The sequence below is a fragment of the Pongo pygmaeus genome, chromosome 16, assembly GCF_028885625.2.
Source record: "Pongo pygmaeus isolate AG05252 chromosome 16, NHGRI_mPonPyg2-v2.0_pri, whole genome shotgun sequence".
Lineage (NCBI taxonomy): Eukaryota > Metazoa > Chordata > Mammalia > Primates > Hominidae > Pongo > Pongo pygmaeus.
In genome coordinates, this window is record NC_072389.2 from 37,700,769 (window position 1) to 37,725,744 (window position 24,976).

Consider the following 24,976-nt stretch of genomic DNA (forward strand, 5'->3'; position numbering starts at 1 on the left):
TCGTGGTGGGACATCATCACTCTGCAAAGGACATCGCTTATACTATGAGAACTCACGTTCAAGGGAGGTGTTTACCTCCAATACCCACAGAATTAGCGTAAGTAAGAAATGGGGCAGCAGGATCCTTTCCTTGCAAAGTGTGAGCAAGTGCCTCTGTAGAGTAAAACTTTAAGTAAAAGGACTACAACGGCAGTGACAGCTCCTTTATCTGAAACTGCAGACTTTTAAGAAGGTTCTTAGCAGCCACACCGATGTCACAAGTTCCATAAAGCAAGACCACCTAGGCACTCTCTCGGAGCTAATTTTATCTCATTTTATATATAATTCTAATAAGCCTGGCTCTCTCATTTTCTAGTCCCTTGTTACTGAAAATGTGGCTCATGGACCAGCAGCATCTGCACTATCTGGGAGCTTGTGAGGAATGCAGAATCTCAGGCCCCACCCTTCTTCACCTTGAATCAGAATCCACATTTGGATAAGATCCCCGTGTGTGTGTGTGTGTGTGTGTGTGTGTGTTTGTGTGTGTTGTGCGGGGGAGGGTAAAATTAGAAGAGACTTGCAGGGCCTAGGTGCACTCAATTTATTGTATTTCATTATGAAAAGGATTTGGGATGACTAGAATTAATAACTTAGAAGGAGTGAGGTGACAGAGAACATTAAAAACTATTGCATCTGGGACCATTTAATATAGGTTTTTTGTTTTTGTTTTTGTTTTGAGACGGAGTCTCACTTTGCTGCCCAGGCTGGAGTGCAGTAGTGTGAATTTCGGTTCACTGCAACCTTCACCCGCCAAGTTCAAGTGATTCTCCTGCCTCAGCCTCCTGAGTAGTTGGGATTACAGGCGCCTGCCTGTAATTGTATTTTTAGTAGAGATGGGGTTTCACCATCTTGGCCAGGCTGGTCTTGAACTCCTAACCTTGTGATCCACCCGCCTCCACCTCCCAAAGTGCTGGGATTATAGGCGTGAGCCACCGCGCCCGGCCCATTTAATATAGTTTTATATCCAAATGCCCTTTAATACTCTGAGAATACACTGTTACAACACTGTATAGTCATTGATATTCCCAGTAATAGTCCCAAATTATCAAGAACAGGCAAAGTTATATTCTCCTGCTGTTTAAAGTATTCACCTAATATTCATAGTGGAAAATTCTCCTTTAAAATGATTAAATAAATCTTGATCTTAAACCGATGCTTCGGTGATCTGAATACTACATGAAACAGCATATTCTCTCTAAAGAGATAAGTGAGATGGTAGTATAATTGGAAACCTCAGTTAATTCAGATTTTGTTTTTTATGCACAACATTTTGGAGAGTCAAATTATATCAAGATAAAATATGCTAACAGAGATTTACTCTAAAATTAAACAATGAAAAAAACCCTACCAGTGCAACAAAAAAGCCATGACTGTTCAGAGCCAAGTAAAACTTTGGGGGTCAGAAGGTATTTAATTTTCATATTTCTGTTTACTAGGTACTAACAACTGATCTTCAAAATCATACAGACAGGAAAATGGATTTGAAACCCAAGGGGGTTTTTAAGTAACCAGAAAAGTTAGTGCCCTGTTCTGGACAAGCGATCATTGGAGTTGTTAGACTCCAGCTGCTTGTCCTTGGGAGTGCTGTTGGGGGCTCTGTTGACACCAAACAAGACCATAAGTGGCAAAGTTTGGAGCTGAGGTTGAGCAGATCTCCAAGGCCAGGGACAGACTGAACCCAACCAGGTCAACTTCCCAGCTGAATTGCCAACCTCAAAAAAGGGAGAATTGGAGGAACATAGCAGAGGGTGAAAATGCAGAGAAGAGCAGGATGCGGTCAAAAGATTGGCAGATTTTTATGGAGGGTTCCAGCACAGGCCAAGAAAGAGATTTAAGGGTTCTGACTCAAATAAGACCAACTCTCCTTCTTTCTCACTCCCTTGACAATTACATCTGAGTGCAACTTTATTGCCATGGCGATACAAAGAAAGTCTACCAATGATTTGATATCTAGAGCTTAGAAATAAACAGCTGCATGGTACCAATTTTATTATATAAAGCAAAGTTTATATAAACGCAACTGGGCTTAAAACTCATTTGGCAAGAATTAAATATTTTCCATTTATTCTAGAGACATTTGTAGAGTGCCATGGCTGTGGTGGAAACATAAATAAAGCATCATCACAGGACGGGATTAATTAATTGCCTGAAATAATTTCAAAGCTGTAAGTGAAAGATCCTATCTTTATTAATGGTATTCTTTTCTCAAATCAGATTTTGAAACCTCACAAGCTTTTGACTCATCTCTCTCCTGTGCACTGCTAGAAATCTTATTTAACTCATGTTGCAGCCACCCTAATTCCAATCCTTGTCACTTCACTCCTGAATTTCAGCCATACTCTTAGAGCAGAACTTCTTAATTTTTCTCCAACCTAGCTTTGTACAATGGTCTGTTCTCTGTACCACCATCTATTGTCTATACTACAATACATTATGTTGGGAATATATCTTATTACGTACTACTGGCTTATTGTGTTAGTCATGAGTAACCAACTAGAATGAAGAACAAACTAGAGAACAGGAACTATGTCTTTCACATTTATGTCTTCTATAGCACCTAACGTAATTATTGCTACACAGTATGTTGCTACAGGGAGTCTTCCATGACCTGGATCTGGGCTAGATACTTCTCCTCTACACAACTGTGACACACTGCCATATCCTGGTTACATTATCAGTGCATTACAACTGGCTGTATTATGTTTGTTTCTTTTTGTTTCTCTATGAACTATGACAGCAGAGCCTACATTTATCTGGTTCATCATTGACCCTCTAGTACCTAGCCCAGGTTTTGATTATATATTATGTGCTCAATATATACTTTTAGATTGAGTTATTTATTATTGGTTAGTACAGTAAGACAGTTAAGGAAGCTGGGATGAATAGACCAAATGGCATCCATAGCATCATATTATTTTGTTTGACTTGGCTTCAGGTACAATAGATCAATATAACCTAAATATTATAATGAACCAGATAACTGGCACTTGGCCCTTTGTAACTGTATAATGTTAAAATTATTATATTTTCTATACCTGTTTAATTGTCTATAAAATGCTAGCTCCTGGAGCGCAACGGACAGCATTTTTTACTTCTGCATATCTCCTTCAGTTCCTACCTCAGTGAGTGTTTCTTGATCTGACATCATTAAATGCAGTTTAAAAAGAGTCTGTGTTCTAATCTATCTGCCTAGTGCTAAACATCTGTTGCTTCCTAACAAGTGCTGCATTCATTTTAATGGCACTGGTGCACAGAGGTAAACAGAGCCTTGGCAGGCCTTCCATAAGGGAAACTGTTTGCTTCCTTCATTAATTACTAATGGAGCATTAAGACATGCATTCTGCTTTGAGCCAAGTTGGATAATTCCTGGCACTTAATGCTAGGGTGCTTTCAAAAGTTGAGACATGTATTGACACACCAGAGAGCCTGCCCTGTAGCAAGCACAGTGGTGTCTATAGTGCCAACATTGTATAAAGCTTCAAATATATCAATACCAAGTGTACTGATATGTCTAACCTTTGCATCTATTGGGTTAATGTGGAATCACATGTATCCCTACACTAGTTCTGAAGGTAGCTATCACAAATGAACTGGATGAATCATCAGAAAGATACAGAAAGGTTAAAAATAAAAGGATCATCAAAGATTTACCAATTAAACACAAATCAACAGAGTGAGAGTGGCAAGCTAATAGAACTATAAATCAACATCTGATTTATCAGTTTATATTTAGCAGCCAATTACCAACACAATTAAAATGAAACATTTATACCCTTGGATATGCTAACTAGTACAGCATCAAAATGATAAAAACAGTAAGAAGTAAGAGAATGACAGTCACTTATTGTTAGTAGTAGATTTTAACATATAGCCATCAGATTATGATAGACTAGAGATAAAATATGAATATGGATATAAAAAGAATATAATTAAAATATTGATAAATTGGCTATATTTAGATGTTTATGGGTTATATAAAATACCTTATATTACATATTCACATGGAAAATTTACAAAAATAATATGGTAGTTTACAAAGGAAATACCATTTTTTTTAATGCAGATATTTTACAGTTTCTCTCATTACAAAGCAGTGACCTAGATCTGGGCTAGATACTTCTCATCATTGTCATTACAAAGCAATGAAATATAATATAAATGTAAACAAAACAAACGAACAACCACTTGATGTTGCCTGAATGTGCGGGCTAGAGGAATCAGCAGAGGTAAGATTGTCCTTTTAAGGTTAAACTTTAATCAACACAGCACACAAAGACAGAGTGATGCAATGTTACTACAGAGAGACAATATGATCCCTAGGACACTGAGATCTAGTCATGATTCTACTGAATATATTAACATTTCCAACGGGGGAAAAAAAGTGTGAATCCAACGAAGAGCTGGTTCAGCCAAAACAACAAAGGCAAGTGCTAGTGTTCATCCAGGGACAAGGGAGCCTCATTCAACTAGACTTAACTAATCCAGCCTGTGGCAGGATCCTCCTTCATGAGAAGATGGAAGCATGGTGTTGTTTTTGCCTGATTTTGCTCAAATTTCATGCACACCAAGGCACCTTTTGATTGTAAACCAGCCTGTCCTGTATTGGTCTGCATACACCATGATTGTGCATTAGGGGAACTGTGAGTGTGGGGCTCCTATGTCCTCATGGAGCTGGTAAGCATGAAATCCTTCTAAGAAATGATCTGCTGTGGTCCTGGAAAAGGAAGCTTCATGGGCCTTATAGAATGTTAATGCTACAAGAAAAGAAAGTCCAGAAATTAACATGCATTGGTATGTTAACTTGGTAACTTGGTAAAACAAGTTTTGGAGTATAAGTTGTTCTTATTCACTGCTGTGTTTTGGTGCTCAGAGTAGGTTTTGGTGCTCAGAGTAGGTTTTGGTATGTATGAGACACTTAAGTATTTGGTAGAGACATGAAACAAGTAGGAAAGGACAGAATTATTTAGCAAATGCTGGTGGGATAATTGGTTAACTGTTTTACATACACTAAAATAAATAACAGGGATTAAAGAGTTAACTTACAAATAGAAAATTAAAAGAATGATCCAAATGTCAGTAGTACTTCTGAAGGGGCAACTATTTTGTGCATTTAGAAGGATAAGAAGAAATCACAAAGGGAATAAAAATGACAAATCTGACTACATAAATATTAAAAACGTATGTTAGCAAAATACTATAATAGTAACCAGAATTCAAAGTCAGACAACATGGGAAAATATTTTCAGAAAATGCGACAGCCAAAGGCCTTGTATCTTTATTATGTAAAATGTTCATACAAATTGATAAGAAAAACATTGAAATTCCAAGAGCGTAAACAAACAGCTCACATAAAAGAAATTAAAATTAGTAAATATATGGGAAGATATTTGACCCAGCTGGTAATCAAAGACATTCAAAATAAAACAGTAATTTTAAAAACTTTGAATTAGCAAAGAAAATATAAAAATTGATTTTCATAAAACCCAATGCTTGTGAGAATGTTGCAAAATTTGTATTTCATATTTTGCTAGTGATGGCTTATAAATTGGTACCTCCTTTTTGGAAAACAGTTTGGCAATACAACATCAAGAGTCATTAAAATGTTTTATAGCCTTTGACCCAGTAATTTGACTTCTGGGAATCTATCCTGAGGAAAATTAATCCAAAATATGGAAAACATTAAATGTCTAAAATGAATTGGGAAACACTAAATGTCTTACAATAGGGGAGTGGTTAATATGTTATAGTACAGCCATTGGACTAAAAACTACATAGCCATTTATAATTACAGGAATAGAGACCATGCAGCCAAATGGAAAGATGCTTGTGCTTTAATATTAAATACAAATGAATATATACTTAGTATAAAAAGATACGTAGCAACAATTGGAGTAAGTACACCAAATTTTAAGTGGTTGAGCTAAAATAGCAGGATAACAGTGACCTTATCTTTTTTCATAATGTGCTTTCAGCCTGTATATCTGGATGGCAATTGCCTTCCTTTTTTGCCCCAAGTCCTGCCCAAGCTCCACGCCCAGCTTACAGAGCCCTACCCATCTGTGTTGATGCCACTCAGTTTCCAGCTTTTCCAAGAAGCCCTCCCATCCCATCAGCCAAATGGAACTCTCCCTTTCCCATGATCTTTTCTTTTTCTTTTTTTGAGACAGAGTTTTGCTCTGTCGCTCAGGCTGGAGTGCAGTGGCATGATCTTGGCTCACTGCAACCTCCACTTCTCGGGTTCAAGTGATTCTCCTGCCTCAGCCTCTTGAGTAGCTGGGATTACAGGCAACTGCCACCATGCCCGGCTAGTGTTTGTATTTTTTTTTTTTTTTTTTTTTAGTAGAGCTGGGGTTTCATTATGTTGGCCAGGCTGGTCTTGCACTTCTGACCTCACGTGATTCGCCTACCTCAGCTTCCCAAAGTGCTGCAATGACAGGCATGAGCCACCAGGCCTGGCCCCTTTCCCATGCTCTCATGATGCTGTATTAACATTTCTTTTACAGGATAATATACAATTTGCCTTGTATGGAAATAATATGTGTACAATATGTGTCTGTTTCTGCAACTAAATTTCTAAACCCCTAGAGGGCAAGAACCATTTCATTTATTTTTCTCTCCCCACAGCAGAAGGCACAGGGCTTTTCCTGTGTGATATGCCTGAATAAATATTAGTTGAAATTAATTGAATTGCACTGCAATGAACTACTTCTGATTCCCTCGCAGGTGGAGCTCATGAAGGACTTCAGCATTTGGGTCCTTTTGGCAACATCCCCAACATCGTCGCAGAGTTGACTGGAGACAACATTCCTAAGGACTTTAGTGAGGATCAGGGGTACCCAGACCCTCCAAATCCCTGTCCTGTTGGAAAAACAGGTAACGGACATGCCCTTGGGTTCCCATGGAAAGTTGGGGCTTTGGAAGGAAATCAGAAATTCTAACATCAGCTACAAATATTCCCAGAAATTGTTATTTCCCTTCTGATGAGCCCATGTGTATTTGTAAGTAGATGGGAAGGTGAAATTTATTCTAGAATTTTTGTGTGAGCTCTGTGTTCAGACACACCCACATAGGATTTTCCCTTGCCAAGGCTTTACTTTCTTCCTGTGTCTCCCCTTCTTTGGGAATTGATGCACTTTTCTGCACTTGGTACTCCTTTTTTTTTTTTTTTTTTTTTTTTTTTTGAGATAGAGTCTCGCTCTGTCACCCAGGCTGGAGTGCAGTGGCGCGATCTTGGCTCACTGCAAGCTCTGCCTCCCAGGTTCACACCATTCTCCTGCCTCAGCCTGCCGAGTAGCTGGGACTACAGGCGCCCGCCACCATTCCTCGCTAATTTTTTTGTATTTTTAGTAGAGACGGGGATTCACCGTGTTAGCCAGGATGATCTCAATCTCCTGACCTCGTGATCTGCCCTCCTCGGCCTCCCAAAGTGCTGGGATTACAGGCGTGAGCCACCGTGCCCGGCCTGCACTTGCTACTCTTTTAATGAAAGGGGAAACACTTTTTTTTCCTTTTCCATGATACAACTTCTGCTCAGTTTTAATGTCTTTGGAACTAGTTAGTTTGTGTATTATCCATGCCTGTTCGTTCTCCTCGCTGATCATGACAGTCGACATTCTAACAGTGTCATGCATCAACACAGTTAGCATCTATCCTAAAATCCTGTTTATTTGGGGGCCAGGAGGTGGCATGGGAGAGAAGAGGTTCAGGAAGAAGCTGCTTAAGGAAGAAGGTTGAAATTTTCTGTGTTGTTCATGCATCCCACTCACTTTCCTACCCACTAATGCCATGGAGAATGGTGAGTGGGCTTCACTTACATGCAGCTTTGAGCAGCTGACCTTGGTGGTTAAGAGTAGTGGCTCTAGACTCTGACTACCTGAGTTCAAACTCCAGGTCAACCTGTGTGACCTTCAACAAGTTAATTAACCACTTTGTACCTCAGTTTCCTTATTTGCAAAATGGAGGTCATTGTGGGAATTAAATAAAATTATCCATGTAAAGCATTTTAGCACAGCACCTAGCACAGAGTAAGGACTCTTTAAATGTCATCCTGATTATAATTAGCTTTGCTGCCCCTAGTAAATAATGCACCTCTTACCTTGGGCTTGTGTTAGCTTCTAGCACCAGAGTAGTCTTTTCCTGCAAGCCTGATAATACTAATAGTTTGTATTTATCAGGTTGGTGCAAAAGTAATTGCAGTTTTTGCCATTGCTTTCAATAGGAAAAACCGCAATTACTTTTGCACCAATCTAATATTATTTCTACTTTATATTAAGAAAACAGAAGTTTAGAGAGTAACTTGCACAAGGTTATCCAGGTAACAAGTAGCTGAACCAAGACTCAAACCCAAGTCTACCTGATTAAGGACTGTGTACTCAACCACCAGGACATACTGCCTTGCTCTGAAAGTTGTGATAACATTGACTACTCAACTTTTTTCTTTTTCTTCTTTTTCTTTTCTTTTTTTTCTTTTTTTTTTTTTTTTTTTGAGATAGGGTCTTACTTTGTTACCCAGGTGGGAGTGCAGTGGCACAATTATAGTAATTCTCTGCCTCAGCCTTCCAAGTAGCTGGGACAACAGGTGTGCACCACCATGCCCAGCTAATTTTTAAATTTTTTGTAGAGGTGGGGTCTCATTATGTTGCCCAGGCTAAGCTCAAACTCCAGAGCTCAAACGATCTTCCCACCTTGGCCTTCCAAGGTGCTGGAATTATGGGTGTGAGCTACCACACCCAGACTTTTTTTTCTTATGATACCCATAACTAGTCTGACCTCAGCTTTTCTTAAACACAATGCAGGCTGTCTCTGAAAGAGACTGTCTTAAAAAAGATGCTCCTCCTTTCATTTAGGATGAGGCCTCTGTTTTCCGTGGGGCACAAAGCTTCCATCTTGAGGCAGAACAACCAACGTAGTTGGATGTGACACCAAGCCAATGTGTGGCTGCTGGGCCAGGAGGCAGAAAAACCTGAATCACTGCCTGGCTCTAATCATTTCAGCCACCTTCTACTTGCTTGTAGGGTTTTGGATGGGTAGGAAGAAAGACTAGATCAGAGTTTAGAGAGCGACAGTCTCCATTGTTAAATCCATTGGATGTGGTACAGTGCAGTGATTCTTAAAGTGTGATTCCAGGACCACCAACAGCAGCAGCAGCACCTGGAAACTTGCTAAAAATGCAACTTCTCAGGCCCTACTCTGATTCAACCTATTGAATCAAAAGATTCTGGGGGTGGGACCCAAGAATTTGTTGTAACCAGTCCTCCTTACAGTTCTAGTGCACACTGAAGTTGGAGAATATTATAGGAGAATGGAAAGAGGTCCAGAGTTTGAGCCAAGAGATCTGAGCTCTAGTGTTGACTGTAGTATGCCACTTTCACTTTCTTGAGCCTTAATCTCTTCACCTATGGAAGTAAGACATAGGCAATGCCTCCAAAGAGCATACAGTGTAGTTCTAGCTTGTCTGAAAACAAAAACAATAAAAACACAAAATCATACAGACCTATGGAATCAAGCTCTAGCCTGTGCACTTAGGAGCTCTGAGAGGACAGCAATCAAGCTGGCCTGGTAGAATTGGACAAAATCCCAAATCCAGACACTTTCTTGTCACAGGTTGTCTGCCATTTCCTTTGCTGTTCTTCCATGAAACTAACATATTCCCTCATTCTTTGTTCTGCCACAATCTGCATTCCAAGAATGAAATCGCTTGCTAAATTTAGCCATTATTTGTGAGGAATTGCTTGAATTATGACACAACACAGCACAGTTGAGCAATCCAAGAATAAAACCTTGACTTCTCCTTTCACGCCATGCTCTCCTCTGAATCGTGGCCCACTCACCCTGGATAGAGCAACAGAGCTCAAAGAGTCCATCTCAGCTTCAGAGAGAGGATGTGAATTCTAGGGCACATCTTCAGACCCGGAGACACCTTCGGTTCCCAGAGCAGGCTTTATCTGCATCTCAGTCGGGGCCCACTCAGAGGTACACCAGAAACAATTATGAAAGGTTATAAAGGTGCCATATGCAGATTGCCTGAACTCTCTTGAATTGGTATATTTTCCCACATGTTAATTGCTGTATATTGTGTAAGTTAGATAAATAGCTCACTGAAAAGTGGAGAGCCGCATTAGGGATTTGTTCAGAATGCTGATGACTTCCACACTAGCTGTATGCTGCTAAGAGCTGAGAGACTGTGTACTGAAAGCTTAAGAGCAGTGTCAAGAACTAGACAACCTGGCTAATTGTAAATAGCCCCCCTTTCAGCATTGACTTTGATGTCTCATTATGTCTTTCAAATGAGACCCTCCTTCCTCCCCCTAACCCTGCACAAAATTCACAATCCCTCCTCTGTCCCCCTTTTTATTGCTGTTGTCTAAAATATATTAGACATGGGAAAAATGACTCTTTTTAGAGCATCATGCTTAGTAATGATAGAATTTACATAAAAGCAGCATCTGAGAGAGATAGCCTTCTTTGGTTTGAATGGAAAACTTGCTTGATTTCAAAGGGCAGTCATAGTATAAACTGTCAGTTAAAGGGAGATGATGGGAAGGGAACTAAAACATATTGCAAACCTATTGTGTGCCAGGTGTTCTAAATGTAATCATCTCTATTCCTCACAGCAATCCTGTAGGTAAGTATTTGATTATTTGCATCTCACACATACATGAACAAACTTGGAGACACCAAGTTAACTTTCCAAAGGAACTAAGCCTATCTATATCTTAGGAGCTGGGATTTGATCCTTGAGCTCTGCTCTTGTCTGACTCCAAAGCTTAAGCTGTTATCACAATAAAACACAACATCAAGTGGTGTGTGGAGATTGTTGTTGTTGTGTAATGTACTTTCTCCAAGAAGCCAAAGTAGTTTCTAAACTGCTTGCTCAGGAGAAAACAGAGTGAGTCATGTGCAATAGAAGTATGTTACTTAAGGAAACACTTGCTGTCGTAACAGATAAAAACATTTTATGGCTCAACGTAATAGAAGTTTATTTTTCACCCGTGTGAAGTCCTGCCAGAGGTGGGTGAGGCTGTGGTGCGGTGGATGGTTCAGCACCCCCGACTGCCATCTTTACACTTGACCCCCACAGTTGCCCTGGCAACATGTAACAAGCTGACCAGAAGATGGGGGTGGGGAATGAGGAGAAGTGGAGCATAGTATGAGAGGTTTTTATGCTTTTAGGTGATGTATTTCACTTCCAGGCCTGGGAATGGAATACATCACTTGTGCCCACATTCTGTTGGCCTCCACTCAGGCAAATGACTCCACGTGATTGCAAAGCAAGGCTGGGAAATAAGTCTAGCTGGGTGCTAAGGAGGAAAGGGAAGTGGGTTTGGTGAACACCCAGTGAGTCTCTGCACAGGAGTGGGAGTTTGAGATGAGCAATCCTATCTAACTAGATCTTAGAGGGAAGGTGGCTTCTAGTGTTCTAAGTTACTACTGATGTGAATAGATTCTGACCTTTGGCTGCCTAGTTGTTTTTGATAAATTAACTCTTAGAATAATGATAAATGTCTTGGCCGTTCCTCAAAAACCTTTGGCTGTTTGCAGCAGATGATGGATGTCTAGAAAACACCCCTGACACCGCAGAGTTCAGTCGAGAGTTCCAGTTGCACCAGCATCTGTTTGATCCGGAACATGACTATCCAGGCTTGGGCAAGTGGGTAAGTCCTATCTCAATTGTTAGTAGATTTTGCACTTTGGTACTCTGAAGGTGCTGATGGCAGGGATGAGCAATATGGGCAGAAGGAGAGAAGAAAAATTATTTAGAAGCTAATTTTTCAGAAATCTCTGGTTGACAGAGCTTCAAGTCATGACTATTCAAAACCACACTTATGTGTCCAGGCAGCAGTATACCAAATCCATCTAAAGAGACAGCAACCTAACATTGACTGTAGTCTCCAGAGGCTTCTACTCTGGTCTACTTCACAGCCTGTGTCATACACATCCTACATTTCACCAGTGTTTCATGCATCTCTATAGGGTTTTATCAAAGGATATGATTTTTTTTTAAGTGACACAGAAAATTTGCAAATTTGATCTCTAAACTAAGGGAGATGATCTCTGTGGAATCAAGGGAATAAAGATGCCAGGGCTTAGAAACAGACATATATAATTCTGCTTTATAGAAAGAGAAAAAAAAATTCCAAGATGTGTAGCAGGGAGATTGCTGTCGGTCCTAGGTAAGTGCGCATAGCTGTCAGTTAAGGGAGTTGTTTATAAGCACTTGGAAAGAGAAATCATGACCATTTGGCATCAGTGTGCTAAAAGCAAGTCTTGCCAATCTAATTATATTCTTCCATTTGCCAGCATTATGCATTTATTTGCCAGCTTGATGAAGGAAATCAAGTGGGCATGGTGCATCTGGACTTTTGCAAAGCATTTGACAAGATCGTTTTATGCTCCCCTATTGGAAGAGGTGGAGAGATACAGCCTAGGCAACAGAATATCACCAAAATGGGGCTTGTTAAAGAGTCCGTGTAAATAGGGAGGGAGATTTCACATGGTATTCTGTGTGTCTTAGCACTACCCCACTCCACATTTTTATCAATGTTTGTAATAAAAATATAGAACAGGTACTTCTCAGATTCCCAGAGGATGACATGAAGTTGGAAGAGATACCATCAGATGACAGAGTTGGGATTCAAGAAGATCCCAGCAGACCAGAACAATGAGCCAAACAAGATCAGAACTGAGTGGGGATATGTCTGTGTTCCTGTGGTTGGGCTTATGTAAGCAGATGCTGAAGCCATGGGAGAAAAGTGGGAAAATACCTACGAGTGTTCATTCACATGCAACAGTAGGTGGCCAATACGTCTGTGGAATGAATGAGTGAGTGAATGAGCAAATATTCCAACTCCCTCAGCCCTTCTAAAGTCCTCACCTCTTCTCAGCTCATTATTGGCAGATGGCCTTGCTTACTGCTTCACTGGGAACACTGAAATTTCAAAACTAAACTCCCTCCCTTCCTCCTACATTGTTTTAGAGAAATCTTCATTAATGACCACTTTTATTTTTTTCAGCATCTTGCTTTAACATGCATTGTCAGTTCCCTCTGTCTTCAATGTACACACATTTCCTGTCTTAAAACAACAAAGCAACAACATTCCTAAGTTAATTTTGCTTCTTCCAGTTTGCATTATTCCATTTCCTTCTTTCTCATAAACAGTTCTGTTTGGAAGAATTGGTTTGTGGAGCCACTTTCAAGCCTAGTAGTAGAGCTTAAACATGTTGAATTAAATAGAAAAACATCTATAAGTTCTTGAATAGGAGACTGAAATAAGAAAAGCCTTCTATAAAAGAAGTTATTTTGGTGGCATATTAAAGGATGAAGTAAAAGGAGAAGATACTAATCCTAGACAGGAAGAAAATATGGGGAGTCATTTCAGTTATGATGACTGTGAACACAGTGAAGAAGGGTGAGAATCCAAAACATTTTAAAGGGGGAAAAACTAACTAGAATTGGTATGTGGAATAAATATAACATGAAGCGGAAAGAAGAGATATGTCAGGTTGATATGAAATGGACAATATGAACTTTTTCTCTGAGTGCATTTTAGAAAGAAAGAAAAGAGAGGAATAGAGGGAGGAAGGACGTGAAAAAGAGAAGAGAGAGTGAGGGAAAGAGTAGATTACCGAGGAGTACTGGGAAGGGATCCACAAGAGGTGATCAAAGCATTGCCAAACAGAAGCAAAAGCCAGGTTCAATAAGGCACAAAGAGAACATATGGAGCCTGCTGTGTTCCAGGCACTGTGCTAGATGCTCAGTATACAGGGGTCATCAGGACATGGTGCTGGTCTTCAGAGAGCTTATAGTCCCATGGTTGAGATGAATTGCATGAAAATGAAATGAACCCAACTTAGCACCACTCAGCTTCATGTTTTGTCTGTATTCTGAGGGCCAGGGGCAATTATTAAGGAAGATGGAAGACAAGGGTAGAGGAAGATACAGAACTAAGGACTGGTGTGGCTGATTGGGATAGTAGCCATGGAGGAAATCAAAGCACTAGGGCAGCACTGAAGTTTCAGGTGGGAAGATCTTCAGCTTCACCGGTAGGCTAGAAATGAGAAAAAGAAAGGAGGGAGACTGAGTCAAGGTGTGAGTGAAGGCAAGGAGCCCAGTTGGTGGCATGATGAGGTGGGAGGGATGAAAACATCTCTTTGCAGCTTTCCTCATCTCTTCTTGAAAATCTTCACAGATTTCTCTCACCAAATTCCACTCACTTCCAGTGCCCCAGTATGAGGCCAACCACGGTCCTTCAATCTCTGTGCTTCCTTCTCGAAACACTGACTTGAGTTTCTCTCAGTCTTTCCTATTCTTTGTCCACATTAGAGCTACAGACTAGAATCTAGGACCAAATGTAAAAGGAAAATATTAGAGATCAATGACCAGGAACAATGTTTAGATACCTTTTATCATCTGCAATTATGTGTTTACTTAAACTTAGGTCTCCTTGTTTATTTTCTCATTACCACCTACCAGTAAAACATTGTTTCCTTGGTTTTCACACGGAAGTGTGAATTGAGTATGTCTTGCTTTTCTAAACTGGGAACCACAAACCTTCCTCAGTGCTTATATGGAATGACAGTCTCAAGCTGGTCTTCAGCCCAACCATCCTTTAAGTTAACAGAGTCATCATCTTTCATGATAGAACAGCACAAAGAGCCTGCTCCTTATCTGCTAATAATGCTTCCTTGTTTTTGACAGTAGCTGGAGCTGAGCTGCATCTTTAACAATGATTCACATATTACACATTTCAGTGTCTGTCTTGTTTCCTGCATTTCTCTCTCTTTGTTAGTGCATCAAGACACATTTATTAAAGGCACATCATATGCCTTCCGGGCCCCGTGTTAGGTAATGGGAATACAAAGATGAATGATAATAGTAATTGTATTACATAATACATAATACTATAATACAATAGTAAATAGTAATGTTTATTGACCACATACTATACGCCAGACTCCTTTCTAAATACTCAGTAATCTTATTCAATCTGCCCATCCTTGTCATTCTCACTTTCCAGATGAGAAAATGCAGGCTTGGAGAGCTGAGGAGCCTGCTCAGCCCACAGAGCTGGGATTTGAACCCCATCATCTGACTCCAGAGTACTTTACAAGCTGAATACATTCCCTATCTTTTCACGGCTCCTAACCTGTCCTCCTAACCTGTCCTGTGTGGTGGTCCTATTGAGCCCTACCGAGGGCTGGCTGCCTTCCAGACAATGTGTGTGACTACACCAGTGGTGACCACACCAAAGGCTGGCTCCTGTACATGCCAGCTACCCACTCCCCCTTTACACATTAACTGCTGAGTGTTATTTACTTAAGAAAAAGTTGTCTCAAAAAGCAAATATTTTTCCTTTCCAAATGTTTTCACACCTTTTCATCAGTAGCTGATCACAGCCAGAGCCTCAGCCATGGGGATATGAGGGACCAGGCCCCTCCCTGACTTGCTTTGTCTTTCCTGACCTTAACATGTTTGATGAGTTGAATGCTCTTCAATGTGGATTTGACTCAGGTTTCCACGTGATTAGACCTGCTTAGTATTTTATGTCCTACTTAGTATTTTACATCAGGAAGCCCATGATGTCAGTTTGTCTCATGACTGGCAGTGTTCACTTTGTTCACTTTGTTAAGGTGCTGCCCTCCAGGTTTCTTTGGTGTAAAATTCCCTTAGAAATTAATAGTTAGGCCGGGCGCAGTAGCTCACACCTGTAATCCCAGCACTTTGGGAGGCCGAGGCGGGTGGATCACGAGGTCGGGAGATCTAGACCATCCTGGCTAACATGTTGAAACCCCGTCTCTACTAAAAGTTAAAAAAATTAGCCAGGTGTGGTGGCAGGTGCCTGTAGTCCCAGCTACTCAGAAGGCTGAGGCAGGAGAATGGCGTGAACCCAGGAGGCGGAGCTTGCAGTGAGCCAAGATAGTGCCACTGCAGTCCGGCCTGGGCAAAAGAGCGAGACTCCGTCTCAAAAAAAAAGAAAAAGAAAAGAAATTAATAGTTACTCTCTGAGAAGAAGTTTTGGGGCTGTGTAAATATTCTGCTCCTCGTTCAACTTTTAACCAACAAATATAACATCCATTGATGATGCTTACCAGATTCAATGATAATGATGATAGCTGCAAAATGATGATTTTCTTACTCTGCTATTCTTTCTGCATTTACTAGTTGACATTCCATTCTAAGCAAGAGTTTCCCCTGCTGTTCTATTTATTTATTTATTTATTTATAAATGTATTTATTTATATAGTATAAGTATGGATTCATGGATTCCATAATGCGTATTATTATGTATTTTGGTGTTCAAACGGTCCTAAATTTGGCCAGTGGGAGTCTCCTCAAGCTTTCTTTTCTTTCCTTTTGACAGGACCCCATCATTTTTTTGAGCACTTCTTTACTTTCTGACCTAATTAGCTATTCCATCTTCACCCATCCTTGTACTTTCCTTCCTAGCCGTGGAATTAGACGTTTCTCCAGGAAGCTCCCTGGCTGTATTTAGGAGTGTAATTTGAAACCAGGATCTGGACAGTTGTCCAAAATCTTGATGGCACTATGGAAAGCCCTTTTAATGAACTTGACCCTGCTACTCACATGGAAAACAGGCTCACCACTCCCCAAGGAATCAACAAGGAATGGGTGTGAGGAGAGATAGCTGATTTCTTTTCATTCAATTTGTATGCTTCTCTTACCCATGCCATACCTGCCAATGCCTTCAAGTCCATACAATAATAGGGCTAATTAAGAATGTCCCAGACACTTTCATGCAGGGGTAGGGAAGCATTATCCTGCTAATCCTAACCCTGGCTCTTAAGGAGACACGGGGACCATCTTTGAGAGGAAGATTATCCAGGCCTTTTGCATTTCTTTTTTTTTTTTTTTTTTTTTTGAGACGGAGTCTCGCTCTTTCGCCCAGGCTGGAGTGCAGTGGCGTGATCTCGGCTCACTGCAAGCTCTGCCTCCTGGGTTCACGCCATTCTCCTGCCTCAGCCTCCCGAGTAGCTGGGACTACAGGCGCCCGCCACCACGCCTGGCTAATTTTTTGTATTTTTAGTAGAGACGGGGTTTCACCGTGTTAGCCAGGATGGTCTCGATCTCCTGACCTCATGATCTGCCCGCCTCGGCCTCCCAAAGTGCTGGGGCACATTTCTTTTTGAATGAAGACTCTTATGGGTATGATCTGCCCCCAAGATCTCCTAAAGAATTAAATGATGCTGCCTTTACCTGGCTGATGCCACAGTGGAACTCTGCCAGGGCTAGCTGACAGTCCCACCCCATGGTAGTAGCTCTCAGGTTCTTCCACACTCCATCCAGCTCAGGCAGCTGAAAACAATGGTGCACATGAAGAAGCCATGTCCTCACCCCTTCCCGGCCTTCCCAGCTCTAACACCAGCTCTTCGGATATTCTCTGCCTCAGGAGTTTTTACGTTCACAGAAAGGCAACCACAGACTGTAGAGAATGAGCCTCACAGCAATATCCTCATTCCTCAAGGAAACGATCTGCAAGTCTGCCTTTTCTCCCTTCCGATATTAAATTGATTCATTCCCCAAGTGAGCAGGAGATAGAGGCTGTAGCCAGTACTGGCGTTTTTGGCAGTAGAAGCTCCTTCACTCTGGCACCGCCTCCTTGCATAGTTGAGGTTGGGCCAGAGATATGCATTGTAAATTGCAGGTGGGGTAGATTTTAATGAACGTGAAAAATGATGAAGCTCATTCTTGGCATTTGTCATTTTCAATTCCAAATCTACCACTAAAAATAAGTCTTTATAAGTGGACAGCTCAGAGGATACATGTTGTATAAACTTGTTCCTTACCAGAACTCTGTCGTTGTCTTTGTTTTTTTTTTTTTTTCTTAATGTCAGGGTATTTTATTTAGAACAAAATGAATCACCTCTTTTATAAATCATTTTCCTCCAGATAAAAAAAAAGCAAATAAATAAAACAACACAAGTAAAGCCCCCCCCACCCCAACAAATCCCCTTCTGCCTTTCTGCCTTCAGGTTAAGTGTTCTGTCTTTTATAATCCCAATAGAAGGGAAATCTGTTGAGCATGTGTCTGATATTCTAGAGCTCATTTAAGCCCACTATGTGTTTGAAATACAGCAATATGTGGAAACACTTATACAAACTGTGGTAACAGAGCCCTGCCCCCCGACGCAACATAACTTTCCTTTCTGCCAAGAAGTTTTTTGGCAGTTTTTAAAAGGTTCACTCTATTAAAAATGTTATAGACCAAATGGTTTTCCAATTGTCTTGACTGGGGGCACTGACTTACGCCACAGACGAAATGGTTGCAGAAGTCAGAATGTCTCATTTATTTACACAGGGGATTGTTGTTAATAGTCAGACACTACTCTAGAGAGCAGTTTATAAAAAGAGAGTTAGATACAAAAATAAATGAGATAAAATTATTTGTTTTAAACAAAGGCTGTTCAAAGTGAGGAGATGGGTTTCCAGCACCCCTCATGTTTTAAAATGTCGTATTTCCCTGTTTATGTGATTGTTGATGACACTGGTGTGCCTCAGGGCATTGCAGAGGACTTTATTAAAAGCCGAACCACCACCAAGGCTTTTCTCTTGTGGTCTCTTTCTGACACGACATTCCTTTCATCTAGTTTTGTTTCCAAAATATGTGTATGCAAATATCTAGGGGACACACCAAGTATTGCTTTTAAAATAGACATTCACCAAATTTGATCCATACTTCTGCATTTTTTGTTTTCTTTTCTCCCTATTCTAGAACAAGAAACTCCTTTATGAGAAGATGAAGGGAGGAGAGAGACGAAAGCGGAGGGTAACACGCGCCTGGCTGGATTGTTGCTGGGATGCTTGGAGCTTTCCGAGTGGGGCAGTGAACAGGCTGAAACCCTCACTTGCTGGGAAGTCACAGAATCCTCCCTTGTGTAGTCCTGAGAAACACTGGTCTGTGTGACAAGGGCCACACCCAGAAAGTCTGTCCTTGGTTTCTGCGAAGGCTTCCCCAGGCTTTAGCAGATGATTTTTAGTGGAACGCCCAGTCTGTGGTGATTCCAGCAACTCCGTTTCGTTCAGGAAATGTGTATTGCTTCCCCCATCAGTGTGGGACATATCTGGAGGACGTGAGGGTCTGTCTGCCCTCCCAGGGTCTGTAGGCCAGTGGGGAAAACTGATCACACATCTGCATCAGTTCTATAAAAACACAGCTCAGAAACAGGGAAGTGCTGAACTGCATGCTCCAGGAAATAATTTTGAAGGAATTCGGGAGCAAAAGATGAGATGAACAAACCTAATTTCTCCTATATATCTTCTTTTCTTGGCCTAGCCAGACTGATGTAAAATCTACTACATCTATAATATTTGTTTGCTGTCTGTTGAATTTACTGCAGGCTTAGTTTTTAACCATCCCAGGGCTGCCCAAGGCAGGAACTTGGTCTAGATACTCCACATTTAGCTACTTCATATACAGTGTTGCCTCATGTAAAACTCAATGTCACATTTGCTTTGGCTTTCCAGGGTATTTTATAGCATCAAGACTTAATAAGTGATCAAGGTCCATTCTGCTAATCCACTGGTACCTTACTAGTTAGAAGGGCCTGGCCACCTACCTGCCTCTTTATCTGATCAGATGAAAGTGGGAGAAAAAACAACCCCACTGTTACATGGTAAAATGCTAGGAGATAGTGACCATTTTAGTTAAAACATACAAACCGAAGGGCGTACTCAAAGCCACTGACTATTTATTCAGAAGAGCAAGTGCCTGGATCCTCACAAAATTTGAGAATCTGGGCAGTGGTAATTGTGGCCATTCTGAAGGGTTTTGCAAAATCCAAATCCGGTCAGAGAGAGCTTCAAGAGGTGTGGATTTTCTGGCCTCAGCATCAGTCCTTAGGCCCCCACAACAGAAGGTTCCAAGCCCCTGTACTGCCTGACAAAACACAGAAGACATACAGCAATTTTCTATGCAAGAAGTAGAAAATTTTTACCTCTGGAAACAAATCTTTTTTGAGGAGAATTAACGGAGTTATTAGGGTTTTTTCTTTGTGATTACAGCTTCCAATAGCAGAGGGTGACAGAAAGGGTCCAAAGGGTATAATGTGGTCTTGAGGGAACATCAAGAAATTCTATTCTAGGAGCTCAAAGTACACATAATTTACCAGTAACACGGCTTGAATATCACCCTACAACACAACAAGAACATTTCCAAATAAGAGCAATGACTGACCCAAAATGAATAACTTAGCTTGAAGCTTTAATTGTCTGTACTTCCTGGCCCACCATTCCTTCTGCCCTGACTCAGTGAATGACCATGGGTCACGATTTAGGTCATTTTTCCATGAGACTAGTGATTACCAAAACTCAGAATGCTGGCTAAGACACATGTTATAAAGGATTTTACTTTAGCCTCAATTTCTTCCACATAGGAAAGGCTTAGAATTTAGAAAAAGAAGGGTCACTTTGACCCAGAGATATCAAATTCTTCCTATTCTTGGGCATCTACAAAGACCCATTCTCATGCCTTAAACCATGGGCCTTTCTGGATTGATAAGGAAGCACGTTGGCCCTGCCCATCATCAGGTCTCAGATGATGTTCCCATCTTGATTGAAGACATTAACACTGCCCCACCACCACCCCTGGTGCATGAATCAATATAAAGAAACTATAAGTTTTCTTTTTTGAACAATGAAGTCTTCCTTCAATGAAGCTCAGCATCTGCTGTGAGTTTCCAGAGGACATCGGAAGCAAAGATCCAATCCCAGTGGTTCTTCCAGTTGTGAAATGGGAATCATGTTCTCTGTGTGCCCTACCCAGTCTCTTGCCCAAGTGAGAGAAGATAAATATAGAACTGCCTTGAGTTTTTCAGAGCACAATTAAAGCCAAGGCTCAGCTGGGCACGGTGGCTCACGCCTGTAATCCCAGCACTTTGGGAGGCCGAGGAGGGTGGATCACCTGAGGTCAGTAGCTCAAGACCAGCGTGGCCAACATGGTGAAACCCCATCTCTACTAAAAATACAAAAATTAGCTGGGCGTGGTGGTGCCCTCCTGTTATCTCAGGTACTCGGGAGGCTGAGGCAGGAGAACCGTTTGAACCTCGGAGGTGGAGGTAGCAGTGAGCCGAGATCATACCACTGCACTCCAGCCTGGGTAATGGAGTGAGGAGACTCCATCTCAAAACAAAACAAAACAAAACAAAAACAAACCCAAAGCTCATCATTATTATTCCTAAGTGCTGGATTCAATACTCAGTTAAATATTTATCAAAAAAGTTCACCTGATTCCTCTTTTTACTTCCTCATTAATTTTCCCCCTCCCCTCCAACATTTGCATGTTGTAGGTCTGGGCAGGACTTCTCCCATGAGAGATTCTCCTCAAAGTTGCAACCAAGCCCCATATGGCTTTGTGCAACTTTATGTACTCACCCAAATCCAGTTGAATTCCTCGTTGCTTCACAAATAAAAGGTCAATCTACCTTTAAATGACTGTGAACTTTTAAACTCTTAAGCTGTATGTTGTTAATATTTGAGCTCTACTATTGATCTTATTTAAACAGCTTATGAACCTTTTAATCTCATATTTGATAAATTTGAACCTCTCATACCTCCTTTAACATATTAGAATTTTTGGAATAAATATTACTAAACAAAATTCTGATATGATCCCCTGGGGTAGGCCAAACCACTGTAATTGATAAAAGGAATTTCTATTATTTTAAATATTTCTAAGATGAATTCTCAGCAAGGTGTCGTCTTGTGACATGTCACTTTTCAAATGTCTGAGGACATTGCTCACTTTGTAATTCTCACCCACTTTGTGATGCATCTTTGCAGAGTGAGTTGGACCTTTCATGATTCATGCGTTTAGCAGTCAGAATGTGAAAGAACATTTGTAAATGCTAAACTCAGGTTTCATTCCTTCTCTTTTGAAGAATGTCTGCTCACCTTTCAAGAGTCATGGCAGGTTATATCATGGACAAGAGAGCTCCACCTGTGAACAGCCTCCATTCATACATGGGGATTGAGCATGCAACAGGGATTGCTGATCGTTTGTAACTACAGCTTCTTTCTTTCTTTTTTTTTTTTTTTTGAGGTGGAGTCTCGCTCTGTCGCCCAGGCTGGAGTGCAGTGGCGCAATCTCAGCTCACTGCAGGCTCCGCCTCCCAGGTTCCTGCCATTCTCCTGCCTCAGCCTCCCAAGCAGCTGGGACTACAGGCCCCCGCCACCACGCCCGGCTAATTTTTTGTATGTTTAGTAGAGACGGGGTTTCACCGTGTTAGCCAGGATGGTCTCGATCTCCTGACCTTGTGATCCACCCGCCTCGGCCTCCCAAAGGGCTGGGATTACAGGCGTGAGCCACCGCACCCGGCTACAGCTTCTTTCTTATATTTTTGTTCCATTATTGGAAGGCAACTTCAATAAACAAACATCTTCCAAAACTTTTGAATTTTTTTTCTGCTTGCTAAATACTATTTTGCAAAGTTTCAATTACTAGTTCAAATCCAAACCTCAATAAATAGATATCTATTAGAGAAGGAATGGCAAAATATTTACTCATTAAGAATACCAACACATGAAAGTGATTTCAGAGTATGGAGTCTTGAGTCAAAAACAAAGGAGCCTTCCAGGAAGCTTCCTTTTTTGCTTCAGTTTTTGAATTTGACTGAAGGAAGGTGGAAATGATCGCTCAAGCCCCTAATGAATTCTCCTTAGTAAAATACTGGCAAGGAAGAATCAATCCCAGCAACAGGATGATCTGGGACCAGTCTTGAGGTGCTAATTCCCACTTGGCCCTACTCTTCTCCTTTAGAACATTTTTCTTGCAAAATATATTTTAATGCATTGCAGATTCCCCTTCCTACCTAAATAGGGCCATAGAATAATAATTATCTTTCTTATGGGTCTTGGTATCTAAGTTAGTAGCAAGGACTTATGAGCTGGTTTACCGCACATCTTTGCACCAAAAATAATAATTTTTAAAAAGACCACATTGTATCTGATAAAGAGCTCTATAGTTGTGTGAAAAACTCAATTAGAGATATCTGTCAATCAGAAAATGTTTCATAGGCCACTGAGATATTAATTAGTACACTGGAGTAATTGTTTGGTAGTTGGTAGGTGCCACTGGTACATTGTTGTTAACCCGATAGGCCAGAAACAATTCTTTTTTTTTTTTTTTTTTTTTTTTTTGAGACAGAATCTTGCTCCGTCGCCCAGGCTGGAGTGCAGTGGCATGATGTCTGCTCACTGCAAGCTCCGCCTCCTGGGTTCACGCCATTCTCCTGCCTCAGCCTCCCGAGTAGCTGGGACTACAGGCACCCGCCACCACGCCCAGCTAATTTTTTGTATTTTTAGTAGAGACGGGGTTTCACCGTGTTAGCCAGGATGATCTCGATCTCCTGACCTTGTGATCCACCCGCCTCGGCCTCCCAAAGTGCTGGGATTACAGGCATGAGCCACCGCGCCCGGCCCCAAAACAATTCTTGTTCATTTCTTTTCTGAGATGTCTGTTTCTGATGTTCACATATAACACCAAACCACATGGTTTTTGTTTGTTTGTTTTTCAGAGTGTCAATCCATATCTACAAGGACAGAGACTGGATAATGTTGTTGCAAAGAAGTCTGTCCCCCATTTTTCAGATGAGGATAAGGATCCAGAGTAAAGAGAAGATGCTAGACGAAAACCCACATTACCTGTTAGGCCTCAGCATGGCTTATGTGCACGTGTTAATGGAGCCCCTGTGAATGACAGCATGTTTCTTACACAGATAATTATGGATACAAAGCAGCTGTATGTAGATAGTGTATTGTCTTCACACCAATGATTCTGCTTTCTGCTAAATTAGAATAAGAGCTTTTTTGTTTTTTGGGTTTTTAAAATGTGAATCTGCAATGATCATAAAAATTAAAATGTGAATGTCAACAATAAAAAGCAAGACTATGAAAGGCTCAGATTTCTTGCAGTTTAAAATGGTGGCTGAGGTTGTACTATTTTGGCCAAGTCTGTAAAAAGTTGGCATTTGATTTTGATTATGTAGTTCATCCAGCCCTTGGGCATTGTTATACACCAGTAAAGAAGGCTGTACTCAAGAGGAGGAGCTGACACATTTCACTTGACTGTGTCTTAATAAACATGAATGCAAGCATTGGCATATGAAGTTTTCTTTTTAAAGCATTATAAAGAACAATTTCTTTGTGTAATAGAACAACCTGATCTACATACATGATAGTATATGATCCTAACAATAATGCTGTGAACTTATTGGGTCTGGTATTATCCCCATTTTACAGATGGTAGAACTGAGATGCATTCAACACACTGAGATACATTCAACACACTGAGATACATTCAACACACCATTGGGAATTATCGGCAAAATCCAGCATGAAGAGACTCTACGGGATAAGTAGCCTAGCTTTTTCCAACAAATAAATGGTAGGAGGGAAAAATGGTGGGGTACCATCATAGATTTTAAAAGGCTTAAGAGACATATGAGCCAAATATAATGTGTGTGGGTCTTATTTGCATCCTGACTCAAAGAAAAGCGTTGATCAGACAGTCAGGGAAATTTTGAGTAGTGACTGAATATTTCGTTATGATTCAAGTGTTACATAGTATTATATTATGGCTATTTTTTTTAAAAGATCCCTTATATCTTAGGGATAAATATTGAATTATTTACAGATGATATGATGTCTTGGATTTACTTTAAAATAATCCAGTGTTAGTGATGAGGTGGAGGGCCGGGAGGGAATGGGGATATAGATAATCAAGACTGGCCATACATTGATAACTGTTGAAGCTGGGTCAAGGGTACTTGGGAGTTAATTGTACTTCTTATTTCTTTCTTTCTTTCTTTCTTTTTTGTTTTGAGAGAGAGTCTCACTGTGTCACCCAGGCTGGATGCAGTGGCGTGATCTCAGCTCACCCACAACCTCCACCTCCCGGGTTCAAGCTGTTCTCCTGCCTCAGCC

At 40.8% G+C, this 24,976-nt stretch overlaps 1 protein-coding gene across 2 annotated transcripts in view; it reads left to right on the forward strand.

Annotated features, from left to right (window-relative positions):
- The window catches only part of SCG5 (secretogranin V), a 56,112-nt gene extending 31,961 nt beyond the window's left edge, over positions 1–24,151 (forward strand). Inside the window, exons 3-6 of one of the 2 annotated variants that reach the window (XM_054451428.2) lie at positions 6,763–6,912; positions 11,584–11,693; positions 18,771–18,824; positions 23,569–24,151. In XM_054451428.2, the coding sequence (XP_054307403.1) occupies positions 6,763–6,912; positions 11,584–11,693; positions 18,771–18,824; positions 23,569–23,664 (410 nt within the window). In that variant the 3' untranslated portion in view covers positions 23,665–24,151. Of the gene's footprint in view, positions 1–6,762; positions 6,913–11,580; positions 11,694–18,770; positions 18,825–23,568 lie in introns of both variants that reach the window. The other variant, XM_054451427.2, reaches the window with a different exon arrangement.
- The last annotated feature ends 825 nt before the right edge of the window (positions 24,152–24,976 follow it).